This window comes from Macrobrachium rosenbergii, chromosome 9 (genome assembly GCF_040412425.1).
Source record: "Macrobrachium rosenbergii isolate ZJJX-2024 chromosome 9, ASM4041242v1, whole genome shotgun sequence".
NCBI lineage: Eukaryota > Metazoa > Arthropoda > Malacostraca > Decapoda > Palaemonidae > Macrobrachium > Macrobrachium rosenbergii.
In genome coordinates, this window is record NC_089749.1 from 40583960 (window position 1) to 40608260 (window position 24301).

The 24301-nt window shown below is 39.2% G+C and overlaps 1 protein-coding gene across 1 annotated transcript in view; it reads left to right on the forward strand.

Moving 5' to 3' along the window:
• The window catches only part of LOC136841713 (uncharacterized), a 175222-nt gene that overhangs the window by 113718 nt on the left and 37203 nt on the right, over positions 1 to 24301 (forward strand). The window contains 1 exon segment of the mRNA XM_067108935.1: positions 5312 to 5400. Coding sequence (XP_066965036.1) covers positions 5312 to 5400 — 89 coding nt within the window.

Here is a 24301-nt window from a genome sequence, read left to right on the forward strand (position 1 = left end):
ATGATTGAAACTGAACATGTAGAATTTCAGGACAGGGTAGGGTTTCCTAATACTGAATGGCGCTTAGTACCTCCTTCAGTAGGCATTGAGAAACCGCTGAAGGAGACAGTTATCCTACTTAAGAATGTAGCACTGAAAGCCCTAGAAGAGACCTGTTATCAGGTCAGTGGAGAACGGAGTTTCACATCTATTTTAGATAAGACCTCAATATACTCACTGGGTAGTCCCACCTTTCTGTCCTTTCACTTTTAAAACAATTAATCATGTGAAGGCAAATTTTCAAAATTTTGTGGTAACTGGGAAACTTGAGCCAGTAGCAGAATTAAAGCCATTTGTCTCCATCATCCTGGTGTCTGATAATTCTGCTAAGGAATGGACAACACTTGTCCTTCCTTTTGATAGAAAAAGCTCCCTCTGGACATGGCTACACAACAGTTTGGGACCCCTATGAGAAAAATCTCAGAGGAGACAGCCTTGGCTGAATTTCATGCTAGGCTCCACCTCCTCAATATCATAACCTTTACTAGTATGCTGGAAATTTCTATTAGAAGGCTTCCAGAACCCTCTAGAACAATGTTTGCTGATGTAGCCAAAACACTTATGCAAACTCTTTGGGGAGCTCTCTGTGATTTTCTATGATGTTGCATAAAGGCTAGAATGGAAAAAATGGTGGGCTCCAATATGTCTTTCCCCAATGTATTTTCCTCATTACATTCTAACCCCTTCTGTAAGGACCTTTTTGAGGAGTCTGTTGTGGCTCAACTCAGTGAACGAGCCTGACAACAAAACTGTACAACATATACTCCCCTTGGAAAAGGAGAATCCGGGAAGCAACGGACTTAGGAGTTTTCCTTTTCCTAAACCAAAGAAGTTTCATCATGACTCTGAGTCATACAACCTCCACTTGCCCCCTAATGCAGTGGTTCTTAACCTTTTTGGCAATGATCCAAAATCTTTTCCAAATTAACCATGGTGACCCATCCCCTCATAAACATTTTCTTTTTATATAATCATGCTTATATTTTTTTCTGTTCCTAGAGTTTAGGAATTAAAAACTTATGCTTATATTTTTTTATTCTTAGAGTCTAGGAATAAAAAAATATAATCCACAGTTAAATACATACAGGACACTAAATATTTACATTAAAACATTACTATACAAAAATGACACAAACGTACAGTACATTAAAAACACTAATATACAACTATCTCGGGAACAATAAATCGATAAAAACTGATGCAGTATCATTTATCTCACCTTCCAACTTGAGCAGTTGAAACATAATTGACACTGTTTCCATGTCATCACTCAGTGGCTCAGCCACACCAACCCACGGTTTCCTCCACCCTCGCCATTCAACAGCTGTTAAATTTAAAAGGCAAGTGTCTATGTTGGGAAGATTTCAGACCTCAGTTAAATGTTCCATGTCTCTATAATGTTCTGCTTAGATATCAATGAATTATGTATCCTTAATACAATATTTTCTCTAATAATAATAATTATAATAAGAGTATTGGGAAATAAGCTTATAAAATTATAACACTTGGGGTCCCATTGAAAAGGTTTGGCAGCCCAACTTTGGGTCATGACCCTGTGGTTAAGAACCACTGCCCTAAAGGGTCTTTCCAACAACAACAGAGCAAGAGACAACAGCAGCAAACACATCCCTTTCAAAGCAGGATTATTAGAGGCAAGAGAAAAGGTGGAGCCCAATAAGAATGGTATGGTCGGGAGTTGTCTCCTACAGCATCACATGCAATGGAAGTCCTTCCCTTGGGGACAGTATTATCCTAAATGTGCTAGGATGGAAATGGTTTCATCCTTCCCCAGAAACATACATATATTCTCCACCAAGCACATCTCTTTAGTGTTCCCAAGAAGGATTCGTCCGAATGGAGGGTGATCCTTGACCTATCAAAATTGAATAAAACACATTGTTTGACACAGTTTTCGGATGACTACTGTTGCCCAAGTACACTCAATCATTCCGCAAGGGACCTGGACCATTTCTACAGATCTGAAAGACACATACTGACATGTCCTTATCACCATTTCCTTTCAACCCTTCTTTGGGTTCTGGGTAGGGAAAGGTAACATACAGATTCAAGGTCATACAGTTTAGGCTAAAATATTCCCAAGAATCTTTAAAAAATAAACAACAGTAGTTGTCCGGGAACTCAGAAAAGAAGGAATTCAACTGGTAGTCTACCTAGATGATTGGCTAATCTGGGGACCCCTCCAGAGAAGAGTGCTGACGAAGTTTAAGAGTGGTAGTCGACAGGCTCCAAGCAAAAGGCCTTCTAATATATCGGAACAAATCCCATCTTACACCCAGCAGACACTTTCAGTGGCTGGGACTTGGGATACTCTTCACGGCCAGTTGTCTTTCCCCACCAATACTCAAAACAAAATAAGAAAGGAACTGAAAGGGTTCCTTGCAGAGCCCAGCCTTTCCAGGCATCAGTTGGAGCATAATGGTCCTGTTACAGTTGGCATCTGTGGTAGATCCAATCTTCAGATTGCAACTAAAACACAAAAATGTAAACAAATTCTGACTATCGCATGCAAGAAAAAGAATCGTGATCGACTTCATGAAAGGAGTCAAAAAGTTAGGGAAGTACTTCAGCCATGGACCTGGAAGGGGTTTCTGGCAAAACAGGTCACCTGGACTCCTCTGTCTGTACAAGTGATAATACACACGGATGCCTTCTTGACAGGTTGGGGAGGCCTTTGGGAGGATTGTCAGGTAGCAGGGAGGTGGTCACCTGCTCTGAGGAAGTCTCATATCAACTTTCTGGAGCTATTGGCTGTCTTCCTATCTCTTGGAAAACTGAAACCTCCAAAAAGGGACACACACTTTATTGGTCCTAAATAACAGGGCTGCAATGTCCTGCATCAAGAGGTTGGGCTCGTGTTCACCTCACAAGGTCTTGCAATGTAGTATCAGACAACAACCTCAACCGAGTGGATGTTAGACAATCACTCCTTTCAGTTAATTGCCAACATGCTTCCATATCCAGAAGTGGACCTGTTTGCCACATGTGAGAACCATCAACTTCCAGTGTAGGCAGGGCTTCCTGGTTAACAGCCGGGGTTCTGTTCCCGGCCAAGCGCCTATAACCGAAAATCGTCAATAACCGGATCATCACATTAATTATGGTAATAAATTGTGTTTATGATGCCGTAAGCACCAATCAGCATTGATAGGCCGCTTACTGATGCCGATAAACCGCTTACCGGCTCAAAAAATAGCTTAATGTAGCCGATAAACTTCCTACCGATGCCAATAAACCACCTACCAATGCCAATAATCGCTTATCAGCGCCGAAAATCTGGTTAATAATGTCATTAGCCAAGCATCGTAAAACCGAAACACTGTTAGCTGAAGCCGCCAATAAGCAGGGACTTCCCATGTGTCTCCGAACCTGGACAATCAGGCAATAGCAAGAGATGCATTCCTACAAGACTTGAACAAATAGAGGACAATATACCATTTCCTCCATTCAATGGAACTGCTTACTTAATAGCCCCAAATTAGCCGTACAGGCATTAGTTCCTATTCCTTCAACAACAGGCAAAGAACTCAATTTTATTATTGTCTGCTGTTCTATCCCAGACAGTAGGAAGGAAAGTCATCTACCCGTCCTCCTTGCTGAGCCGAGACCTTCATGTGTGGGTTTCTAAAATCTTGTCTACCATGAAAATTACCCACTCAACATTGCTAGGTACCTAGTGCAAAAGCTAACGACATCATCTCTTCAACAATAATACTGTAGTCTGTATGGAAAGTATGGTTATATTATATCCATGCTGAGAGACCAGTTGAGATCTCTGTTGAAATACTTCTACATTTCCTTATAAATCTTTTGAAAACAAGTGCCTTTCTGTTACAACAATCATGGCATACAATGCAGCATTGTCGGAAACCTTGCTTTGATTCTAACATAGAAATTGTTATGTCCCTACCCCGGTCTTTGTCATTGCAAAGACCTGCTCCTTCAAGGCTTCCCATTCCTGGGTCCCTGAATAAGGTGCTTAGGCTTCTGTCAGCCCCTCAGTTCATTGGCCCCATTACAGTACAACTACACATATATTCTGCAAAAGGTGATCTTGACTGCTTTTGCATCAGGAGCTCGCATTGGTTAACTGGGCTCTATTAGACGGGGACAATACTACATTACTCATAGAGCCAAGAATGAAAACCCTTTAAAGAGAAAATCTCCTATTCTGATACAGGAACTCAATTTGTCAAATAAAACTTATGCCCGGTTCAAGCACTTAAGGTTTATCGCTGGGAAAGGTGTAACAGTACCGCAGCCAGACCCAGCATATTTAGGTAAAGTCACTTTAGAACTACATCTTAATAATTGTAAGTTCGTGTTTAGTTTCATGTGCTTTGTTGCCAAACCCCAGTGGGTGTCTGGAATAAAGAATGTGGTTTATAACTTGTGGCTTAACCTTGGACAAAAATTTTATCTGGGTTGTTGGGATTGAATTTTGAGAGCTGAGCCATTTCATCACTTGTCAATTTCTTTGGCAAGTTCCTTTGAGGACGAACAGCGGCTGGGCTATCAAAAAACAGGTTTTGATGTAGGAAAAACCTATTTTTGGTAGCCACTGTGAGTCCTCAAACCCAACCACTTTCCCTGACGAAAAGGCATGGGATTTGGGTGAATAGTTATGCTGCACAGACCTGAAAGAGAGTAAGAGGTAAATAGTCTTGCACAGAGTGCGTGGTTGCCACGATAGTGGACGACGTTTGATGTGCGGTTGCCACATCTGCAGGTTAAGACAAGGAAGAATCTAGGCAGTCACTATACTGTAGACAAGAGAAAGCGCCCTCTTGTCTTGAATCCTATACTCTGTCAGTGTCAACGTGCACTATACTGGCTGAGACCAACTAGAAGAGAATTCTTTGAAATGGGTTGGTTTATCTTATGGAGCCCCCCAGGGACCATAAGACTAACTCCTTCAAGGAATCACTGCAGCTACCAAAAATAGTTTTTTTCCTACGTCAAAACCTGTTTTTTATGGTATTTTATGGTATGTTAAAAAAAAAGCAGAAAGATAAGGGATGTGTGAAAATGAGGGTTTTAGAAAGTGCCTGAATTGCATGAAATTATGCATCAGAACATAATTCAGCTAGGATTTTGGATGATGCATCAGTACATCTTAGTAATCCAAGAGGTTAAGTTGTTTCTAATTGCATTTGCTTTTATAAGTCAGAAGTTTTGATGCTGATAATCTTTTTTTTTCTAGAAAGTTACCATACTTTCCTTCAGTGTGATGTGGTTTATTTGATATTTACAGATTTCATTGTCATGTTAGATCCCCAGCCAATAAAACTCCAGATGATGATTTAGAGTTTGCATTTCAACATATCAACTCCTGCACAACTGGTAAGGACACCTCCTTTTACCAAAAAATTGTTTAAGTCTGTCTGCTATTATCTGAAGCATGGTAGTTTTCAGCAGTTGTAGGAGATGGTAATATTTTAAACCATTTTACATCAAAGTTATCTCATGAGTGACTCCTGATTATCCTAAGCCAGCAGTTACATAATTTCATTATTTCAGCTGCAGATTGTTTATCTGCTTATTTCCTCAATTTGAAATTTTATGAGCATATGTTGACCCTGGAGGTTTCTTCCAAAATGATTCACAACTTTTTACCCTGTCAGGTTCACACACCACTCTAGACAGTTAAAAAATTCTTTTTGGCCTATGAATCCTGCTTTGAGATCAGAATTTTTGTGAAAAGTTCAGAAATTATTTTATAGGCTATCTTACATATTAGTTTATATGTGAAGATGTCCTCTTTTGTCTTTAGAAACACTTAACAATGTGAGTATATAGTAGTGATAAAGACCTGGAAACTAGAACATACTGTTTAAGTAGAGAGAATATAAACATGTCACTATTGACTATATGCTTAGAATATATTATATGTACATATGTCGTTTAACATTATAATAAGTTCATTTATAACCCTGCTTTTTCACGCTTCAATTTTCCACACTTCATTTTGTCATGGATTTTTATGGAACATATCTCACTTTTCCACAGGAACTTTTACCAATTCGCGAATTTTTTCTATGGACTGTATCTCTAAAATTATTACTAATTCACTTTCTTTCATAGAGCAACACTATTCACTAATTACTGAATTTTTTCATATTATGTTCATGACTAAATACAGATTTTTATGATGAAAATTATATATAATACAGTACTTATACTGTACTACTGTACCTGCTAAGCTCATTCCGAGGTGGACCCCAGAATGAGCATAAAAAGTTTACAATTCTCTCTCTCTCTCTCTCTCTCTCTCTCTCTCTCTCTCTCTCTCTCTCTCTCTCTCTCTCTCTCTCTCTCTCTCTCTCTCTCTCTCTCTCGTTGAGGGTAATGTAAGATGTATTTGAAATGATATTACTGTAGAGTGTTTTTGTATGATAGAGCATACTGTACAATATCTAAAATATTCGCTAGTTATTTTCAGTTTATTTTCCAGTCTGCTTTTATTGAAATGCAAAAATTTTTAATTACAGCATGGAGAATATAAAAAAAAAATTAATGACAAAGAAACATCAAATTTATCTATAAAACTATACTGTACAAAACAAATAATTTATTTGTTTTGTACAGCATAGTTTTATAGATAAACTTGGTGTTACTTTGTCATTCATTTTTTCCTTATTTTCCACGTTGTACATACAACTTTTTGCATTTCAGTAAAACCAGACTGGAAAGTAAAATTAAAATAATTAGCGAATATTTCAGATATTGTACAGTGTGTTAACATCCAAAAACACTCTACAGTAATATTTCAAATACAACTTACATTACTCTTAAAGAGAGAGAGAGAATCGTAACCCTGTTATGCTCATTCTGGGGTCCACCCTGGAATAAGGTTAACAGTATATTTAGTCTGAACACAATACTGTATGGAAAAATACAGTACAGGCAGTCCCTGGTTTACGACGGGGGTTCCGTTCTTCCGCCGCGTCGTAAACCGAAAAATCGTCGAAAATCGTCAAAAATCCTAAGAAAACCTTACTTTTAATGCTTTGGGTGTATTGAAAACGATGTAAACTGCATTTTTATTGAGTTTTGCATCAAAAAAACCTCCAAATTTTGATTATTCTGCCGTTTTGGAGCCATATTTCTTCCGTCGGATCGGCGTACGACACGTCGTAACCCCGAACATGCATTGTAAACCGGGAAATCATTTCTGATGAGTATATTTGAAAAGCATCGTAACCTCGGAACGTCGTAAGCCGGACCCATCGTAAACCGGGGACTGCCTGTAATTAGTGAATAAACAGTGTTGCTCTACGAAAAAAGGGAATTAGTGATAATTTTAATTGTTTTTACCAATGTAAAAGGAAAATGGAACGACTTCAATACTATGAGAGAAAACGGCTATGCTTATATACACAGAGGTAACTTGATTGGTTGTCAAATGCTCTGTAAGACAGATTTATTTAACCCTTAAACGCCGAGCCTCTATTTACAAAAGTGTCTGCCATATGCCGGCGGCATTCGGGAGTTAGCACCGAAGCGGAAAAAAAGTTTTTTTCAAAAAATCACATCATGCTTAGTTTTTAAGATTAAGAGTTCATTTTTGGCTCCTATTTTGTCATTGCCTGAAGTTTAGTATGCAACCATCAGAAATGAAAAAAAATATTATCATATATAAATATTGAAATATATATGACAGCGCAAAAAAAAATGTCATATATAATTGTATACAAATCGCGCTGTGAGCAAAACGGTTAAAGCTAATGAGTTATTTTTTTTCTTTGTTATCGTACACAAAATTGCGATGATTTTGGTATATAACAAATTGTAAAGCGATCAAAGCAACACAGAGAAAATATTATCACAAAATGATGCATGAATTCATAACGTGTAGATGTAAAAAAAAGTTTTTTTCAAAAATTCACCATAAATCGAAATATTGTGCTTGAGACTTCCAGTTTGTTGCAAAATGAAGGTAATTGATTGAATATTACTAGACTGTAAGTGTTTTCAGCTTACAGTTGCAGTTTTCAACCATTCCGATCGAGTTAAAGTTGACCGAAAGTCGAATTTTTCTATTTATCGTGATTTATATGAAAATATTTCAAAACTGATAAAGCTACAACCATGAGTTATTTTTTCTTGTATTCTACATGAAATTGTACACATTTTCATATATAAAACTTTATGTAACGACTATTAGAAAAACGGTGCAAACATTACGACAAAGTGACGAAAGAATTTCTGAGATTTTCGGCCGAGTTACCGCGCAGACGTAAGGAAAAAGTTTTTTTTCAAAAATTCACCATAAATTGAAATATTGTGCTAGAGACTTCCGATTTATTGCAAAATGAAGGTAAATGATTGAATATTACTAGAATGTAAGAGTTTTAGCTTACAATTGCGTTTTTCGACCATTTCAGTCAAGTCAAAGTTGACCGAAGGTTGAAATTTTGGCATTTTATCGTGATTTATATGAAAATATTTCAAAACTGATAAAAGCTACAACAATGAGTTATTTTTGTTGTATTCTACATGAAATTGCGCATATTTTCATATATAAAACTTTATGTAACGACTAATATAAAATGGTGCAAACATTACGACAAAGTGACGAAAGAATTTCTGAGGTTTTCGGCCGAGTTACCGCGCGCGGACGTAAGGAAAAAGTTTTTTTAAATTCACCATAAATCGAAATATTGTGCTAGAGACTTCCAATTTGTTGCAAAATGAAGGTAAATGATGGAATATTACTAGAATGTAAGAGTTTTAGCTTACAATTGCAATTTTCAGCCATTTTGGTCGAGTCAAAGTTGACTGAAGGTTGAAATTTTGGCACATCATGATTTATGTGAGAATATTTCCAAACCGATAAGAGCTACAACCATGGGTTGTTATTTGTTGTATTTTACATGAAATTGCGCACATTTTCATATATAAAACTTTATGTAACGGCAGCTAACATAAAACGGTGCAAAAAATTACGAAAGAATTTCTGAAAGAATTTCTGAAATTTTCGGCCGAGTTACCGCGCGACATAAGGAAAGAGTTTTTCAAAAAATTCACCATAAATTGAAATATTGTGCTAGAGACTTCCAATTTTGTTGCAAAATGAAGGTAAATGATTGAATATTACTAGAATGTAAGAGTTTTAGCTTACAATTGCGTTTTTTACCATTTCGATCGAGTCAAAGTTGATCGTAGGTTGAAATTTTTGTAGTCGACGACGGTACGTCCACTGGGACCCGACAGACAGTTTTAGTCAACGACGATAAGTCCAGTCGGCGTTTAAGGGTTAATTTGTATTAACCCCAAACGCCGACTGACGTATCATACATCGACTAAAATTGTCTGTTGTGCCGAGGACGTACTGTACGTCAACTACAAAAATTTCAACCTTGTCAAATTTGACTCGACCGAAATGGTCGAAAAACGCAATTGTAAGCCAAAACTCTTACATTCTAGTAATATTCAATCATTTACCTTCATTTTGCAAACAAATTGGAAGTCTCTAGCACAATATTTCGATTTATGGTGAATTTTTTTAAAAACTTTTCCTTACATCCGCGCGGTAACTCGGCCGAAAATTTCAGAAATTCTTTTGTCACTTTGTCGTAATTTTTGCACTGTTTTATATTAGCCGTTACATAAAGTTTTATATATGAAAATGTGCGCAATTTCATGTAAAATACAGCAAAAATACAACCCATGGTTGTAGCTTTATCAGTTTGAAATATTTTCATATAAATCACGATAACTGCCAAAATTTCAACCTTCAGTCAACTTTGACTCGACCGAAATGGTAAAAACGCAATTGTAAGCTAAAATCTTACATTCTAGTAATACTCAATCATTTACCTTCAATTTCCAACAAATTGGAAGTCTCTAGCACAATATTTCGATTTATGGTAAATTTTTGAAAAAAACTTTTTCTGCGCCAGAAATTCTTTCGTCACGTTGTCGTAATGTTTGCACTGTTTTATATTAGTCGTTACATAAAGCTTTATATATGGAAATGTGCGCAATTTCATGTAGAATACAACAGAATATAACTCATGGTTGTAGCTTTTATCAGTTTTGAAATATTTTCCTATAAATCACGATAACTGCCAAAATTTCAACCTTTGGTCAACTTTAACTCGACAGAAATGGTAAAAACGCAATTATAAGCTAAAACTCTTACATTCTACTAATTCAATCATGTACCTTCATTTTTGCAACAAACTGGAAGTGTCTAGCGCAATATTTCGATTTATGGTGAATTTCTAAAAAAACTTTTTCCTTACGTCTGCGCGCGGTAACTCGGCCAAACATCTCAGAAATTCTTTCGTCACGTTGTCGGAATGTTTGCATCGTTTTACATTAGTCATTACATAAACTTTTATATATGAAAATGTGCGAAATTTCATGTAGAATACAACAGAAAATAACTCATGGTTGTAGCTTTTACCAGTTTTGAAATATTTTCACATAAATCACGATAACTGCCAAAATTTCAACCCTCGGTCAACTTTAACTCGACCGAAATGGTCGAAAGACGCAATTGTAAGCTAAAACTCTTACATTCTAGTAATATTCAATCATTTACCTTCATTTTCCAATAAATTTGAAGTCTGTAGCACAATATTTCGATTTATGGTGAATTTTTGAAAAAAACATTTTCCTTACGTCCGCGCGGTAACTCGGCCGAACATCTCAGAAATTCTTTCGCCACGTTGTAATGTTTGCACCGTTTTATATTAGTCGTTACATAAACTTTTACTTATGAAAATGTGCGCAATTTCATGTAGAATACAACAGAAAATAACTCATGGTTGTAGCTTTTATCAGTTTTGAAATATTTTCCTATAAATCACGATAACTGCCAAAATTTCAACCTTCGGTCAACTTTAACTCGACCGAAATGGTAAAAAAACGCAATTATAAGCTAAAACTCTTACATTCTACTAATACTCAATCATGTACCTTCATTTTGCAACAAACTGGAAGTGTCTAGCGCAATATTTCGATTTATGGTGAATTTCTGAAAAAAAAACTTTTTCCTTACGTCTGCGCGCGGTAACTCGGCCGAACATCTCAGAAATTCTTTCGTCACGTTGTCGGAATGTTTGCATCGTTTTACATTAGTCATTACATAAACTTTTATATATGAAAATGTGCGCAATTTCATGTAGAATACAACAGAAAATAACTCATGGTTGTAGCTTTTATCAGTTTTGAAATATTTTCACATAAATCACGATAAATAGAAAAAATTCGACTTTCGGTCAAATTTAACTCGACCGAAATGGTCGAAAAACGCAATTGTAAGCCAAAACTCTTACATTCTAGTAATATTTAATCATTTACCTTCATTTTGCAATAAATTTGAAGTCTCTAGCACAATTTCGATTTATGGTGAATTTTTGAAAAAACATTTTCCTTACGTCCGCGCGGTAACTCGGCCGAACATCTCAGAAATTCTTTCGCCACGTTGTAATGTTTGCACCGTTTTATATTAGTCGTTACATAAACTTTTGTATATGAAAATGTGCGCAATTTCATGTAGAATGCAACAGAAAATAACTCATGGTTGTAGCTTTATCAGTTTTGAAATATTCATATAAATCACGATAACTGCCAAAATTTCAACCTTCGGTCAACTTTAACTCGACCGAAATGGTAAAAAAACGCAATTATAAGCTAAAACTCTTACATTCTACTAATACTCAATCATGTACCTTCATTTTGCAACAAACTGGAAGTGTCTAGCGCAATATTTCGATTTATGGTGAATTTCTGAAAAAAAAAACTTTTTCCTTACGTCTGCACGCAGTAACTCGGCCGAACATCTCAGAAATTCTTTCGTCACGTTGTCGGAATGTTTGCATCGTTTTACATTAGTCATTACATAAACTTTTATATATGAAAATGTGCGAAATTTCATGTAGAATACAACAGAATATAACTCATGGTTGTAGCTTTTATCAATTTTGAAATATTTTCACATAAATCACGATAATTGCCAAAATTTCAACCTTCGGTCAAATTTAACTCGACCGAAAATATCGAAAAACGCAATTGTAAGCCAAAACTCTTACATTATAGTAATATTCAATCATTTACCTTAATTTTTCAATAAATTTGAAGTCTCTAGCACAATATTTCGATTTATGGTGAATTTTTGAAAAAACATTTTCCTTACGTCCGCGCGGTAACTCGGCCGAACATCTCAGAAATTCTTTCGTCACGTTGTCGTAATGTTTGCACCGTTTTATATTAGTCGTTACATAAACTTTTATATATGAAAATGTGCACAATTTCATGTAGAATACAACAGAAAATAACTCATGGTTGTAGCTTTTATCAGTTTTGAAATATTTTCATATAAATCACGATAAATAGAAAAAATTCGACTTTCGGTCAACTTTAACTCGACCGAAATGGTCGAAAACTGCAATTGTAAGCTAAAACACTTACAGTCTAGTAATATTCAATCAATTACCTTCATTTTTCACCAAACGGGAAGTCTCTAGCACAATATTTCGATTTATGGTGAATTTTTGAAAAAAACATTTTTTTACGTCCACACGTTACGAATTCATGCATCATTTTGTGGTAATATTTTCTCTGTGTTGCTTTGATTGTTTTACAATTTGTTATATACCAAAATCATCGCAATTTAGTGTACAATACAAATAAAAAAATAACCCGTTAGCTTTAACCGTTTTGCTCACAGCGCGATTTGTATAAAATTATATATGAAAATTTTTTTGTGCTGTCATATATTTCAATATTTATATATGATAATGATATTTTTTAATTTCTGATGGTTGCATACAAAACTTCAGGCAATGACAAAAAGGAGCCAAAAATGAACTCTTAATCTTAAAACTAAACATGCTGTGATTTTTTAAAAAAACTTTTTTCCGCTTCGGCGCTAACTCCCGAACGCCGCCGGCATACGGGTGACGTTTTTGTAAATAGAGGCTTGGCGTTAGAGGGTTAAACACTTATTTGATTTGTATAAAAAATTTTATAGATATTTTGTTGTGTTTACATTAATATTAATATTTTAAAATTAGTAAATCATTGTTATAAGCATTTAGGGGCGATATATAGTTAAGAGTAAAGGTTGTAAAAGAGTAATCTAAGATGACTTAGGGTGTTTTGGGATGATGGTTTGGGGTGTATTTTTCTTTGAATTGATATTAAATTGTTTTAGTATGATAATTTAAGGTATGTTTTTGTTTGAACTATTAAATTAGGCAGTGAACTTTTAAAATAGACAGTTATAAGCGTTTTAGTTTAAGTGGTACAGGGTATTTGGTAGTTACAAGCAGTTATAAGCGTATTTAGAGGGGTTTTGCATTTCCACGGATTTTGCATTTTCGTGGTGAGTTCTGGAACCTATCCCCACAAAAATGTTGGGGAGCACTGTACGTCATTCACTGCATTAGCAATATTCTCCCTAGACATTCACTTTAGCCATAAAGGTGGCCACTTATGTTTTAAAGGTTTGCATGCAGCCAATTCTCTACATCTTATAGCAATCCATCATAGTCCTTGCTGCAGCATTTTACTCTCCTCTAACTACCCTTTCAGCATTTAAGAAGTAGACAGAGTGAGAGCTCATTAAGCTCTCAACCTGGTCTATCACAGCTTCACCAACTTGCAGCCATCATTGAGTTATGCCTTGCCTTCTTTTTGTCCCATTGTGATGAATAAAAGGTTTTGCTCCTGTTCTAACATATACTACAGTCCAACCTCTTTAATCCGGCACTCTGTGGTTCGGCAACTCCCATGATCCGGCACTTTTTTCAATCAACTGCAATTAGTTCTTGAGAGGCTGTGAGGTGGTATCACACGTCATTTCAGTTTTTGGCTTTTTTTTGGATTTTGGAACTGAAGTGTGCACCATTAATACTCAAGCACAGCTTATTTCCAGCCAAAACATTTTGTGAAACTCAAGAATATACAGCATAAAAAAAGAACCGTAATTTGCATATATAGCCTACTAGTGTAGCATCCAATCTCATGTATCGTGATCATTAAAATTTTGTCCCAAACATGATTTCATCACATATATAGTGTATAGTGCGAGATGTATTTTCGGTAGATTATATTAGGCTATGCTTTCTATGCCTGTCTCAGTTTTGGTAGATACCACTGACAATGGATGTTATCTCTAAGTTTGCTTTTAACTAAAAAATAGGCCTAGAAGCAAAAGTTCATTAGGTTAAATGCGAATCTTCGTACATTAAACCAGGCTTGCCAACCTTGTGGCTTCTTTAAGAATTCATTAGTATTTCTTGTGATTAACAACCACTTACTACTGCATGCAAGACACTGGCATAAACGACATCAAGTACTGACATAGGTAATCAGACTGAGAAACAGCTGTTTGCTGATGTCAGTTACCACAACTAACGCATGTTTATTAAGAATAGCGTTAAAGTTGACTTGTTAAAAATTTGCTAATTTTCAGTGGTGACTTCCATAAATAGAAATAAAATAAATCTTTATTCATCCTTCACACAATGGAGTGTTAAGTGTCATGAAAGTATGCCACTATATTTATGGTTGTAGCTGTGGCTAAAGAAATGAATAATGTGCAGGCCAGAAAACGTTTTGGAAGAGGCAAAAGCAGCATCTGATACTGGCAAAATCACACCTTTTACTTCATTTAATTTACTGTGTTTATAAAAGTAGTTGCACCCAGCTTTGATAATTTACAAAAAAAACAAGTCTCCAAAATGTGTTTCATTTAGCAACAAATGATGGCTTGAAAATGCAGTCAGCTGATGATTTTAAGAATATGACAATAATGCATGAAATACAGTTGCATACAGTATGTAAAACAACAGTTTTATTAAAATTATCATTATTCTTAATGTAATTGTATTATTGACTTTTGCCAATGGATTCTCTCTCTCTCTCTCTCTCTCTCTCTCTCTCTCTCTCTCTCTCTCTCTCACACACACACACACACACATACACACATGGGCAGGTTTAAGGAAACAAAAGTAGAAGATTTTTAGGTTTTTGTTGAAAATGAAAGCCAGAAAAGTTTGAAGTGCCGGAAAACGTTGAAAAGTGCTAGGAGATCAGAATTCGATAGTTTGCTTATAAAGTGGTTCAAGCTCCGACTTAGCAAAGGTTTAAGCATTTCCAGATAGATGCATATGGAGCAGGCAAGAATTTTTCATTAGGAACTAGACCTAATGAATGACAGTGATTATTCTCAAACTTTGTTCTACTTTTGATAACACAGCAATATGTATGTGGAATGAGTTGGCAAAACTGTTTACATAGGGAATTTTTTAGGGGTGATTTCTGTCATCCAGCATTTTCTGTGGTCCAGCAGTGGCCAGGCCCCAAGGGTGCCAGATTAAAGAGGTCAGATTGTATAATATTTTGCTAGTATTAGATTTTGGAATTTTAGTTCTTATGTCCTTAAGTTGATATACTTCAATGAATATTGTTGAAAATCAAAAGTGGTAAGGAATTGTATGGCTTGCATTTCTTCCTCTTGCCATTGCAAGAGGAAGAGAATGGTAATTTTTCTTTGTAGTTTGTGCTCATGATCAGTAGCATATAATAGGATATAAACTGACTGTCAAAATTTTCAGTTTTTCATTGAGCACAAACCCTTTTCTTAATTTTTTTTTTACTTTGTACTGTATACCTAATATGGCTGTTAACAAAAATGATAACTACTTATTGAATACAAATGATGGACAACAAAGATTGACTGTAAATTATACAGTGATTGTGCAGTGTGCAGGATCCTTTGAGGTTCATCTACATTATTACGCCCAGTGTGGGCGAACCTACCAGTCAGTTCAGAGATTTGCCCAGACTCCTCCCATCAGTGGGTAAGTCCGCTATGTAAAAAACAAAGGTTTGTATTTGTGTAGGAACCAATAGCAAATTTTAAAAGTAGTTTGTATTTTTCCTAAGATACAAACCTCAATTTCTTTACATTTATGGCTCACCTCAGCCTCCTCTCACTCTGGTACCTGGCCTGGAAGGCAAAGTAGAGTGCAGACCAACAGGTGCGTGGGGCTTCCCCTGCCTGTCGGTAGTGTACTACCTTGTCAATAAGTTCAAATGGCCATTCCAGTTCCTGTCGCAAGCTAAATCCCTATGTAAAGAACTTCAGGTTTGTATGCTAGGAATAATACAAATTACTTTTAAAATTTGCTATTTTTCAGAGAAAGCTACAAGTGTCATATCTGACTCCCTCAGACCATCATCTGCTGGAGTGTACCAGGGAAAATGGAAGGTCTTCTATTGTTGGTGTCGTGGGAAGGGTCTTAATCCACTCAGGACGGCTGTGAAGGAAGTGGCAGATTTTCTCATCTTTCTCAGGGCGGTGTTCCTGCTGGCCCTGGCCTCAACCAAGAGGGTGGAGGAACTTCACACCCTTTCATACACCCATGGCTTTGGAGTTCGTCCCAGAATTCGTGGCAAAGACCCAGAACCCTTTGGCCCGGGACCTGAAGTTCGAAGGCTTTTCTGTCCCCTCTCTGAAGGACTTTATGGAGGGGGACAAGAACGAGATGCTCTTGTGCCCAGCGAGAGCCTTGAGAACCTACCTCAAGTGTAAGACTCCCCCACCCCACAGACCTGCCTTTATGAGACTGTTCATCAGCATGTGCTGCGGGAAAAGGGAGAGCTCGAAGAATACAATCATCTTCTGGCTGACGGGGTTAATTGTTAGGGCATACCACACTAGGGAAGGTGATGACCCTCCCCCTCTCAAGATATGGGCATAGGACATAAGGGGCATAGGACCAGAAGTAGCATTATCACTCGTTCTGTATTTCATTGCAAGTTTAGTTCACTCTAATATGATTATCATGTATATCATAACAGTACACAAGAGAATACTTTATCAGTGTTGACTTTTCATCTCAGATATAATGTTCACACTCACAGTAAAATATTAATTTAAACTATTTATGTGAATTTCGTCATGAATGATGTCATAGATGTTTGAAACACGTTGCACTACGTATAACTCGTCTCCCCTTCCCTCAAGCAAAGGAAAGAGGTTTGTGCATATGTGTTTCATACACATACATGCATTAGGGGATATTGAATGCTTTTCTGTCTCTTGGTGGTAGTACTGAATGCTTTTCTGTCTCTTGTTGGTAGTAAATTTTATTTTTTCATCTTTTATCCAGTGAAAATTGGCAAAACACATAATTTTTTTTAAATGAGAAAATAGCAAAACTAAAAATGAGAATAGTGTAAAATAGAAATAAAAAAGGGAATGTGTACATGTGTCATGGGGTTTAATGTATGTGATATCAGTTGTGTTCTCTCTCTCTCTCTCTCTCTCTCTCTCTCTCTCTCTCTCTCTCTCTCTCTCTGGATAAAGGAGGTCTGGTCTCCGGTGAGGGACCTCCTTTCTCTCCTGCTCTTCTGTCGGAGGAAGTGAGGAGAGATCTACCTTGGTAGTTAGATGACAGGAGCCTATTTTTAGGAGTGCCGTTGAGTACTCCTCCTCCCGAGGTGCTTCTGTTTTTCGAACACATCTACTAGGGATGGGGCATACACCTGGAAGAATAGTTGGTTCCAGGCGTATGGGACCAGAACAACATACACCTCCACATCAGTGTCCTGGAACTCAAGACAGTCTTTTTAGGCCAGCAAGAGTTTTGGGACCGAGTGATGGGGCACTGTGTGGAGTTGATGAGTGACAACACTGCTTTAGTGGCACAAATCAACAAACAGGGGAATGGTGTCTTGTCAGCTGCACAGGTTGGCAGTGCAGATGCACAATTGGGCAATAGCACACTCAGTGGAGAAGTCAACCAGGTATATTCCAGGGTCTCAGAATCTAATGGCAGACAAGCTTAGTTGTCAGAGTCTGGTGATAGGGACAGAGTCCATATACCAAGACATTACTGAGAGACTTCGAGTTATGGAGAGTCCCAACCATGATCTCTTTGTAGCCCAGTACGAAAGCTTACCAGTGTTCTGCTCAGTTGTGCTGGACTGTGGATTGCGATGGAGGATGCTTTCCAGCACTCAGGAGACATTTTAGAGGCTTACGTCTTCCATCCGTTTTGTCTGATTCGCCAGGTGATCAATAGGGCACTGATCACCCCAAATTCCAGATCAGCTCTGGTAGCTCCCAGTGGCCACACACCGAGTGGTTCCCGGACCTGCTGGCTCTGTTCCAAGGTCTTGAGAGAGATTTCCCCATGGCTCAACCTTTTGTGCCAACCACACATCGAGAGTTATAACCAGGTGGTGAAAGCGCTGGCACTTCAAACCTGGAGACTATCCAGTGTCTCCTGCGAGTGAGAGGGTTGTTTCTCAATGCATAACAAAGGAGATGTCTGGATACCTGCAGAATCCTCAGCAGCTGTGTAACAGGAGAAATGGGTCATCTTCTGCTCTTGCTGTAGTTGACAGTATCTCTCAAGTCAGAGCTTCTCTTTAGCAGGTAGCAGACCTTCTCACCTTTTGTCTCCTTGAGAAACTTCTCTCCATTTCAGCTATAGAGCTGCCCTTGGCCTAGGCCTTCGGTTGAAGGGAGTGGCTCTCTCGTCCTTGTGAGAGATCTTTATGCTTCTGAGAAGTTTTGAACAGTCTTGTACACCCAGGGAACTCTCAGGCCCCCAAGTGAGCCGTTATGCTGTATGAGCTGTTGAGGGAATCATCAGACAGAGATCTTACTCTAGGACTGTTTTCCTTGCTTGCCCTGGCATCGACGAAGAGAGTAGACAAGCTTTATGGCCTTCCATGCTAAGCACTTGAGGGGAGGGGGATTGGTTACTCTCGAGTTGGTCCTGGAATTCGTAACTAAGACTCAGAATTCGTAGGTCCTTGATGCCAGATTAGATGCTATTTTGTCCAATTTGGGTGCTGCAGTGCTACCACAAGAGAACTTGGCATCTCAGGTCTGAGTGTCGACACCTCTTCATAGTTCTGACTCTGCCAAGGAAGAGGTGTCCAAGAGCACAATTTTTTTCGGGCTTCGTGAAACAGCAACAAACTTACTCATCATCAGATGAGGTAGACAGGGGTTCAGTCCAGGCGAGAGATCATGAAATAAGGGGCATTGCCCTGTTCCTTTGCATTCTGGAAGAACCTGTCGGTTCAGCAGGTAATACGAGCAGTTATATGGTCATGCCAGACCGCATTTCCCTCTATTACCTTTGGGACATTGCCCACAAATCCTTGGACGTGCTTTTTCTTGGATATTGTGGTGGATGCCCAACAAGTTGTGTGGCTCATCCAGTTCCCCTAGGTGACAAATGCATCTCATCTAAGGTGTTCGGTAAAAGAGAGAGAATGTGTGTGGGTGACTAGTCTCCTCCCTTTTCTCTTTTACCTTTTTCTTATGACAGAGAGGCAAGTAGCTAGCGTTCACATGCTGGACAGACAAGTTTTGAAGGTGACTACATGACAGGGCCATCCTGTCCTTCATTTTGTAGATGGATTGGATCCATAACCCCCCCCTCTCTCTCTAGGCAAGGGGAGTGAGGAGTAGACAGTGAAACAAATCCGTTGGTTTTATTACAAGTTTTACTTTCTCCAACACTCTTGGGCTCCTCTAGGCCTCATTCAGAGTAATGATGCAACTCATTACTTTAAGCCCAGAGGTCTAGCAGTTGCAACATCCCATATGTCCAACAAACTAGAGATGTGGGATTCCTTCCTCAGCTCTTGCAGACAAGGAAGGTGTTCCTGGGTGGGTAGAACCAAACCAGTCAGTTCAGAGTTTTACTCAGACTCCACCCTCATATGGATAAGTCTCCTATGTAAAGACCAAAGCTTTTTTATTTATTTAGGAACAAATAGCAAATTTTTAAAGTAATATGTATTTTTCATATCATACAATCCTGAAGAACTTTACATATACAGCCAACCTCAGCCATCCCTCATTCCGATGCTTGGGCCAAAAGACAAAGTAGAGTGCAGACCAATGAGTGGGCAGGGCTTCCCCCCTACTGTGAGTATTTAACGACCTTTTCTGAAAGTTAAACGGCCATTCTAGATTGCGTTCGCAAGCTAAATCCTATGTAAAGACCGTCAGGTTTGTATGTTAGGAAAAATACGAATTACTGTACTTAAAAAATGTTCTATGTTTCATTGTCTGTCCCTCTCTCCCTTTGTCCAGAGAGAAGGCAGGGGACATGTATCTAATCAGTCTACAAACAAGATGAAGAACAGGATACCCCCGTCATGCACTTGCCTGCAAATCTCATCCATCCAGCACGTGACGGCTCACTACCTGCCTCTCTACCCTACAAGAAAGGTAAAAGAAAAAAGGAAGAAGACCAATCACTCACATACATTCTCTCTCGTTAACCAAACACCTTAGACGAGATGCTACCTGTCCCCTTAGGTGATCCTGTGGAGTTACTGAATTTGTTGGGGAGCCACCACAGAACCCAAGGAAAATGTGACCAAGAATTTGTGGGCAACTTCCTGAAAGTAAAACGAGCTAAAAGTGGTCTGGTGCGACCATACACCTGCTCATAGTACCCGTTGAACCAACAGGTTCTTTCAGAATGACAGGAATGGGCACCGTCCATAACCTCAGGAGCTTTTGCCTGGACCAAACTCCCATCTTCCTCGTTAGACAAAGAGTGCGCCCATTTGTTTGTCTCACAAAGCCAGAAAGAGATCATGTTCTTGGACACCTCTTCTTGGCCAAACCAGTACTAATGAAGAGGCATCAACACTCAGGCCTGAGATGTTGAGTTCTCTTGAGGTAGGTACTGCAGCACCCTAACTGGACTAAGTAGCATCTTATCCAGATCACTACCAACAAAGTCCTCTAGGGAGGGAATCGGAAAGGACTTGAATCTGGCGTCAGGAACCAATGGATTCTGAGTCTTCACTACAAATTCCAGGGCAAACTCGAGCGTAACAGATCCCATTCCCTTGAGTGCTTAACACTGACAGAAATACCAGGACGCTCACCTACTCTCTTCGCAGAAGCCAGGGCAAGCTAGAAAACAGTCTTTAGAGACAGATCTCTGTCTGATAACTCTCTCAACGGCTTGTACAGAGTACAAGTTAAGCTTCTCAAAATGAGAGTCACATCCCACTCGGGGGGCCTGAGTTCCTTGGGTGGACAAGGCTGTTAGAAGTTTATCAGAAGTATAGAGATCTCCCATAAGGACAAGAGATCACTTCCCTTCAACTGAAGGACCTTGCCAAGGGCAGCTCTAGAGATAGCCCTTAATGGCTGAAATGGAGAGAAACTTCTCTCAGCAAAGAAAGACGAGAAAGTCTTCTACCTGCTGAAGAGAAACTCTGGCTGGAGAGATACCCCATTGACAACACCAACTACAGAAGACAACCTATTTCGCCTGGTACACAGCCACTGAGGGTTTTGGCAGGTATCCAAACATCTTCGCTGTGCCTTGCAGAAAACCTCTCACTCACAATAGATGCTGGATAGTCTCCAGGCATGAAGTGCCAGAGCTTCTACATCCTGGTGATGCTTCTTGACGTGTCTGGCACAGCAGGTTGTACTATGGGGGAATTCTCTCGGGACCTTGGATAACAGAGCCAGCAGGTCCAGTACCACTCGGAGTGTGGCCACTTGGGAGCCACCAGAATCCACCTGAGATTCAGGACCCTGTTATGATCAGACAAAACAGATGGAAGGTGTAAACCTCTAAGTTGTCCTATGGGTGCTGGAAAGCATCCATTGCAGCCCACAGTGTAGTGTTAAAAGATAGTAAATGTTTGGAAAAATATTGATAAAAAAAAAAATGTTAATTAATTAATTTGCTCTGACTGTTTGCTTTAGTTAGCCATTGTTCATATCTGTGGTTTTAATAATGGACTTTTCTTCACAGGGATGTCGTGAGGAAGTCCACCCTCTGTGAATGAGTTTGACTTCAGTTTGGTGTGACTGGAGCAAGTGGCCATATTGATGTTGTGGGAAACCCAATTTGAAAAGAAGAGACTTTTCATAAGTATGTGGGAATGTGAGTAGCAGGTTGTGTTGTGAAGTAATCAAATCAGAAAAGAAAGAAGACTTTTCTCGCATCTCATCTGAATGTTGGGGGGGGCTGGTTGTATATATACATGTACTAGTTGTGTTAGTAAAAAAATGGAATTAAGTACATGTTCGTTACAAGATTTTTGGACTTCTCGGGATTGAGATCTGCGTGTTTTTTTTTTTTTTTTTTAATGCTAATTGTATGTATTTTGTTGGGTTTATGGCCAGGACAAAAAGTGGCTTATGGGAATTAATAAGTGTTAAGATGTATATATCTTAGTGATTCCTTGTGATTGACTATAGGTTAGTGTGTGATTAGGTAGGGAATCTCAGTAAAGTATTAGTCCCAGGAAATGAGAGGTAACTTGCTTAGCTTGACAAATCAGCCCTGGTTCTCAAGAAAATGAAACCATGACAACGGGTCCAGCATGATTGAGTAGAACACCAGTAACTTCTTGTTGTAACAGGATGCAAACAGGTCTATGTTTGGGTCTCCTCCGTAACTGGAAGAGTCTCTCTGCAATTTCTTGGTGTAGGAACCATTCTTTCCCTATCACTTGGCTCTGGCAACTGAGCTTGTCTGCCACTACATTCTGAGAGCTTAGAATGTACGTGGTTGACAGTTCTACCAAGTTTGCTACTGCCTACTTGTGCACCTGCACTGCCAACCTGTGCAGCTGGAAGGACACCAGTTCCCATTGCTTGTTCACATATGCCACTGCCATAGTGTTGTCACTCATCAACACCACAGAGTGCCCCATCACTCAGTCCTGAAACTCCTGCAAGGCTAAGAAAATTACCTGTAGCTATAGGGTATTGATGTGGAGATGTCTGTCATTCTGGTTCCGCATATCTGAAACCAGCAACTCTCCAGGTGTGAGCCCCATCCCTCAGTTGATGCATCCAAAAAAAGAAGCATCTTGGGAGCAGGAGTGCCAAGAGGCACTCCCATTAAGAGATTCCTGTCTTATAACCAATAAGCTAGATCTCTCCTCACTACCTCCGACAGAGGAATAGGAGAGAAAGGAGGGTCCCTCACCAGAGGCCAAAACTCCTTCATCCTCCACTGAAGGGAACAGAGGTGAAGCTGCCCATGGGGAACCAGTTTCCCCAACAGTGACAGGTGACTCAGAACAACCTGCTGATACCAGAATCCTAAGGGAAGACCCTCTCTGCTTCCGTTTCCGTCAGCATGCATGAGTTCTGGCTTTTAAAGTTGACCACTACACCGAGGTCTTGACAAAACTCAAAAGACGATCTCTGTCCTGAAGCAACTGTGGCGACAAGCTCACCAGGACCAACCAATTGTCCAGGTACCTCAGAAGACATATCCTGTGCAAATGAGCCCAAGCTGAGATCGACATGAACACTCAAGTGAACACTTGGGGGTGGTAGAGAGCCTGAAACAAAGTGTCCTGAACTGGAGCACTGCCCTCCCAAGGGTAAAGTGGAGGTACTTCCAAGAGGACCGATGGATAAGTACTTAGAAATATGCATCCTTCAAATCCACTGATGGATAGGTAATTTGAAATATGCATCCTTCAAATCCACCAAAAGCATGAAGTCGCCCTTTCTGATGGAGTTGAGAACTGACCAAGCCATTTCCATCTTTAACCAGGTCTGGCAAATGAGCCAGTTCAATGGAGAGAGGTTGATGACCAGCCTTCAGCTGCCTGTTGCCTTCTCCAACAGAAACAGACAACTGTAAAACCCTGGAGACTGGTCTTTCACAAGTTTCACTGCAACTTTCCAGAGCATAGCATTCACCGCTTCTCAAAGGGCGAGATCCATCTGTGAGCCGGGAACGTACACTTAGAATCAGACCGGATTGAGGGTGAGGTGAGGCGGAGACTAGAAGGGTAACAGATATCCTATCCAAAGGACAACCACTACCCAAGTCTCCACTCCATGTTTCTGCCAAGTTGCCCAATGGCAGCAGCAAGTGGGGAGGAATACTGCCCCTAGTATCCTCCTCCATTTTTCTTTCCCTTATCCCCCCTTCCTAGACTGGGCCAGAAGACTGGGTATCTCTACAAGGGGCCGAGAAAGTCTGGGACTTTCTCTGACCCAAAGAGAAAGGCAAGCTTGTCATTGTCGACCCAAAGCCTGTCCACTGCAGCCTCCACCTCACCTATAGCAAAGAGGGAGGAGGATCCCAGTGCCAGTCCATTCCAGAGCGCCAGGCTGACATGAGACCAACAAACCTGAGAGTTGAGACAGCACAGCGTCTCGCCTCTTCAGTACTAGGTTTGCCCATGGTTACTGTCTGGTTGGCGAGGTAGATAATAGCCATTCATCCAAACAGCATCAGTTTCT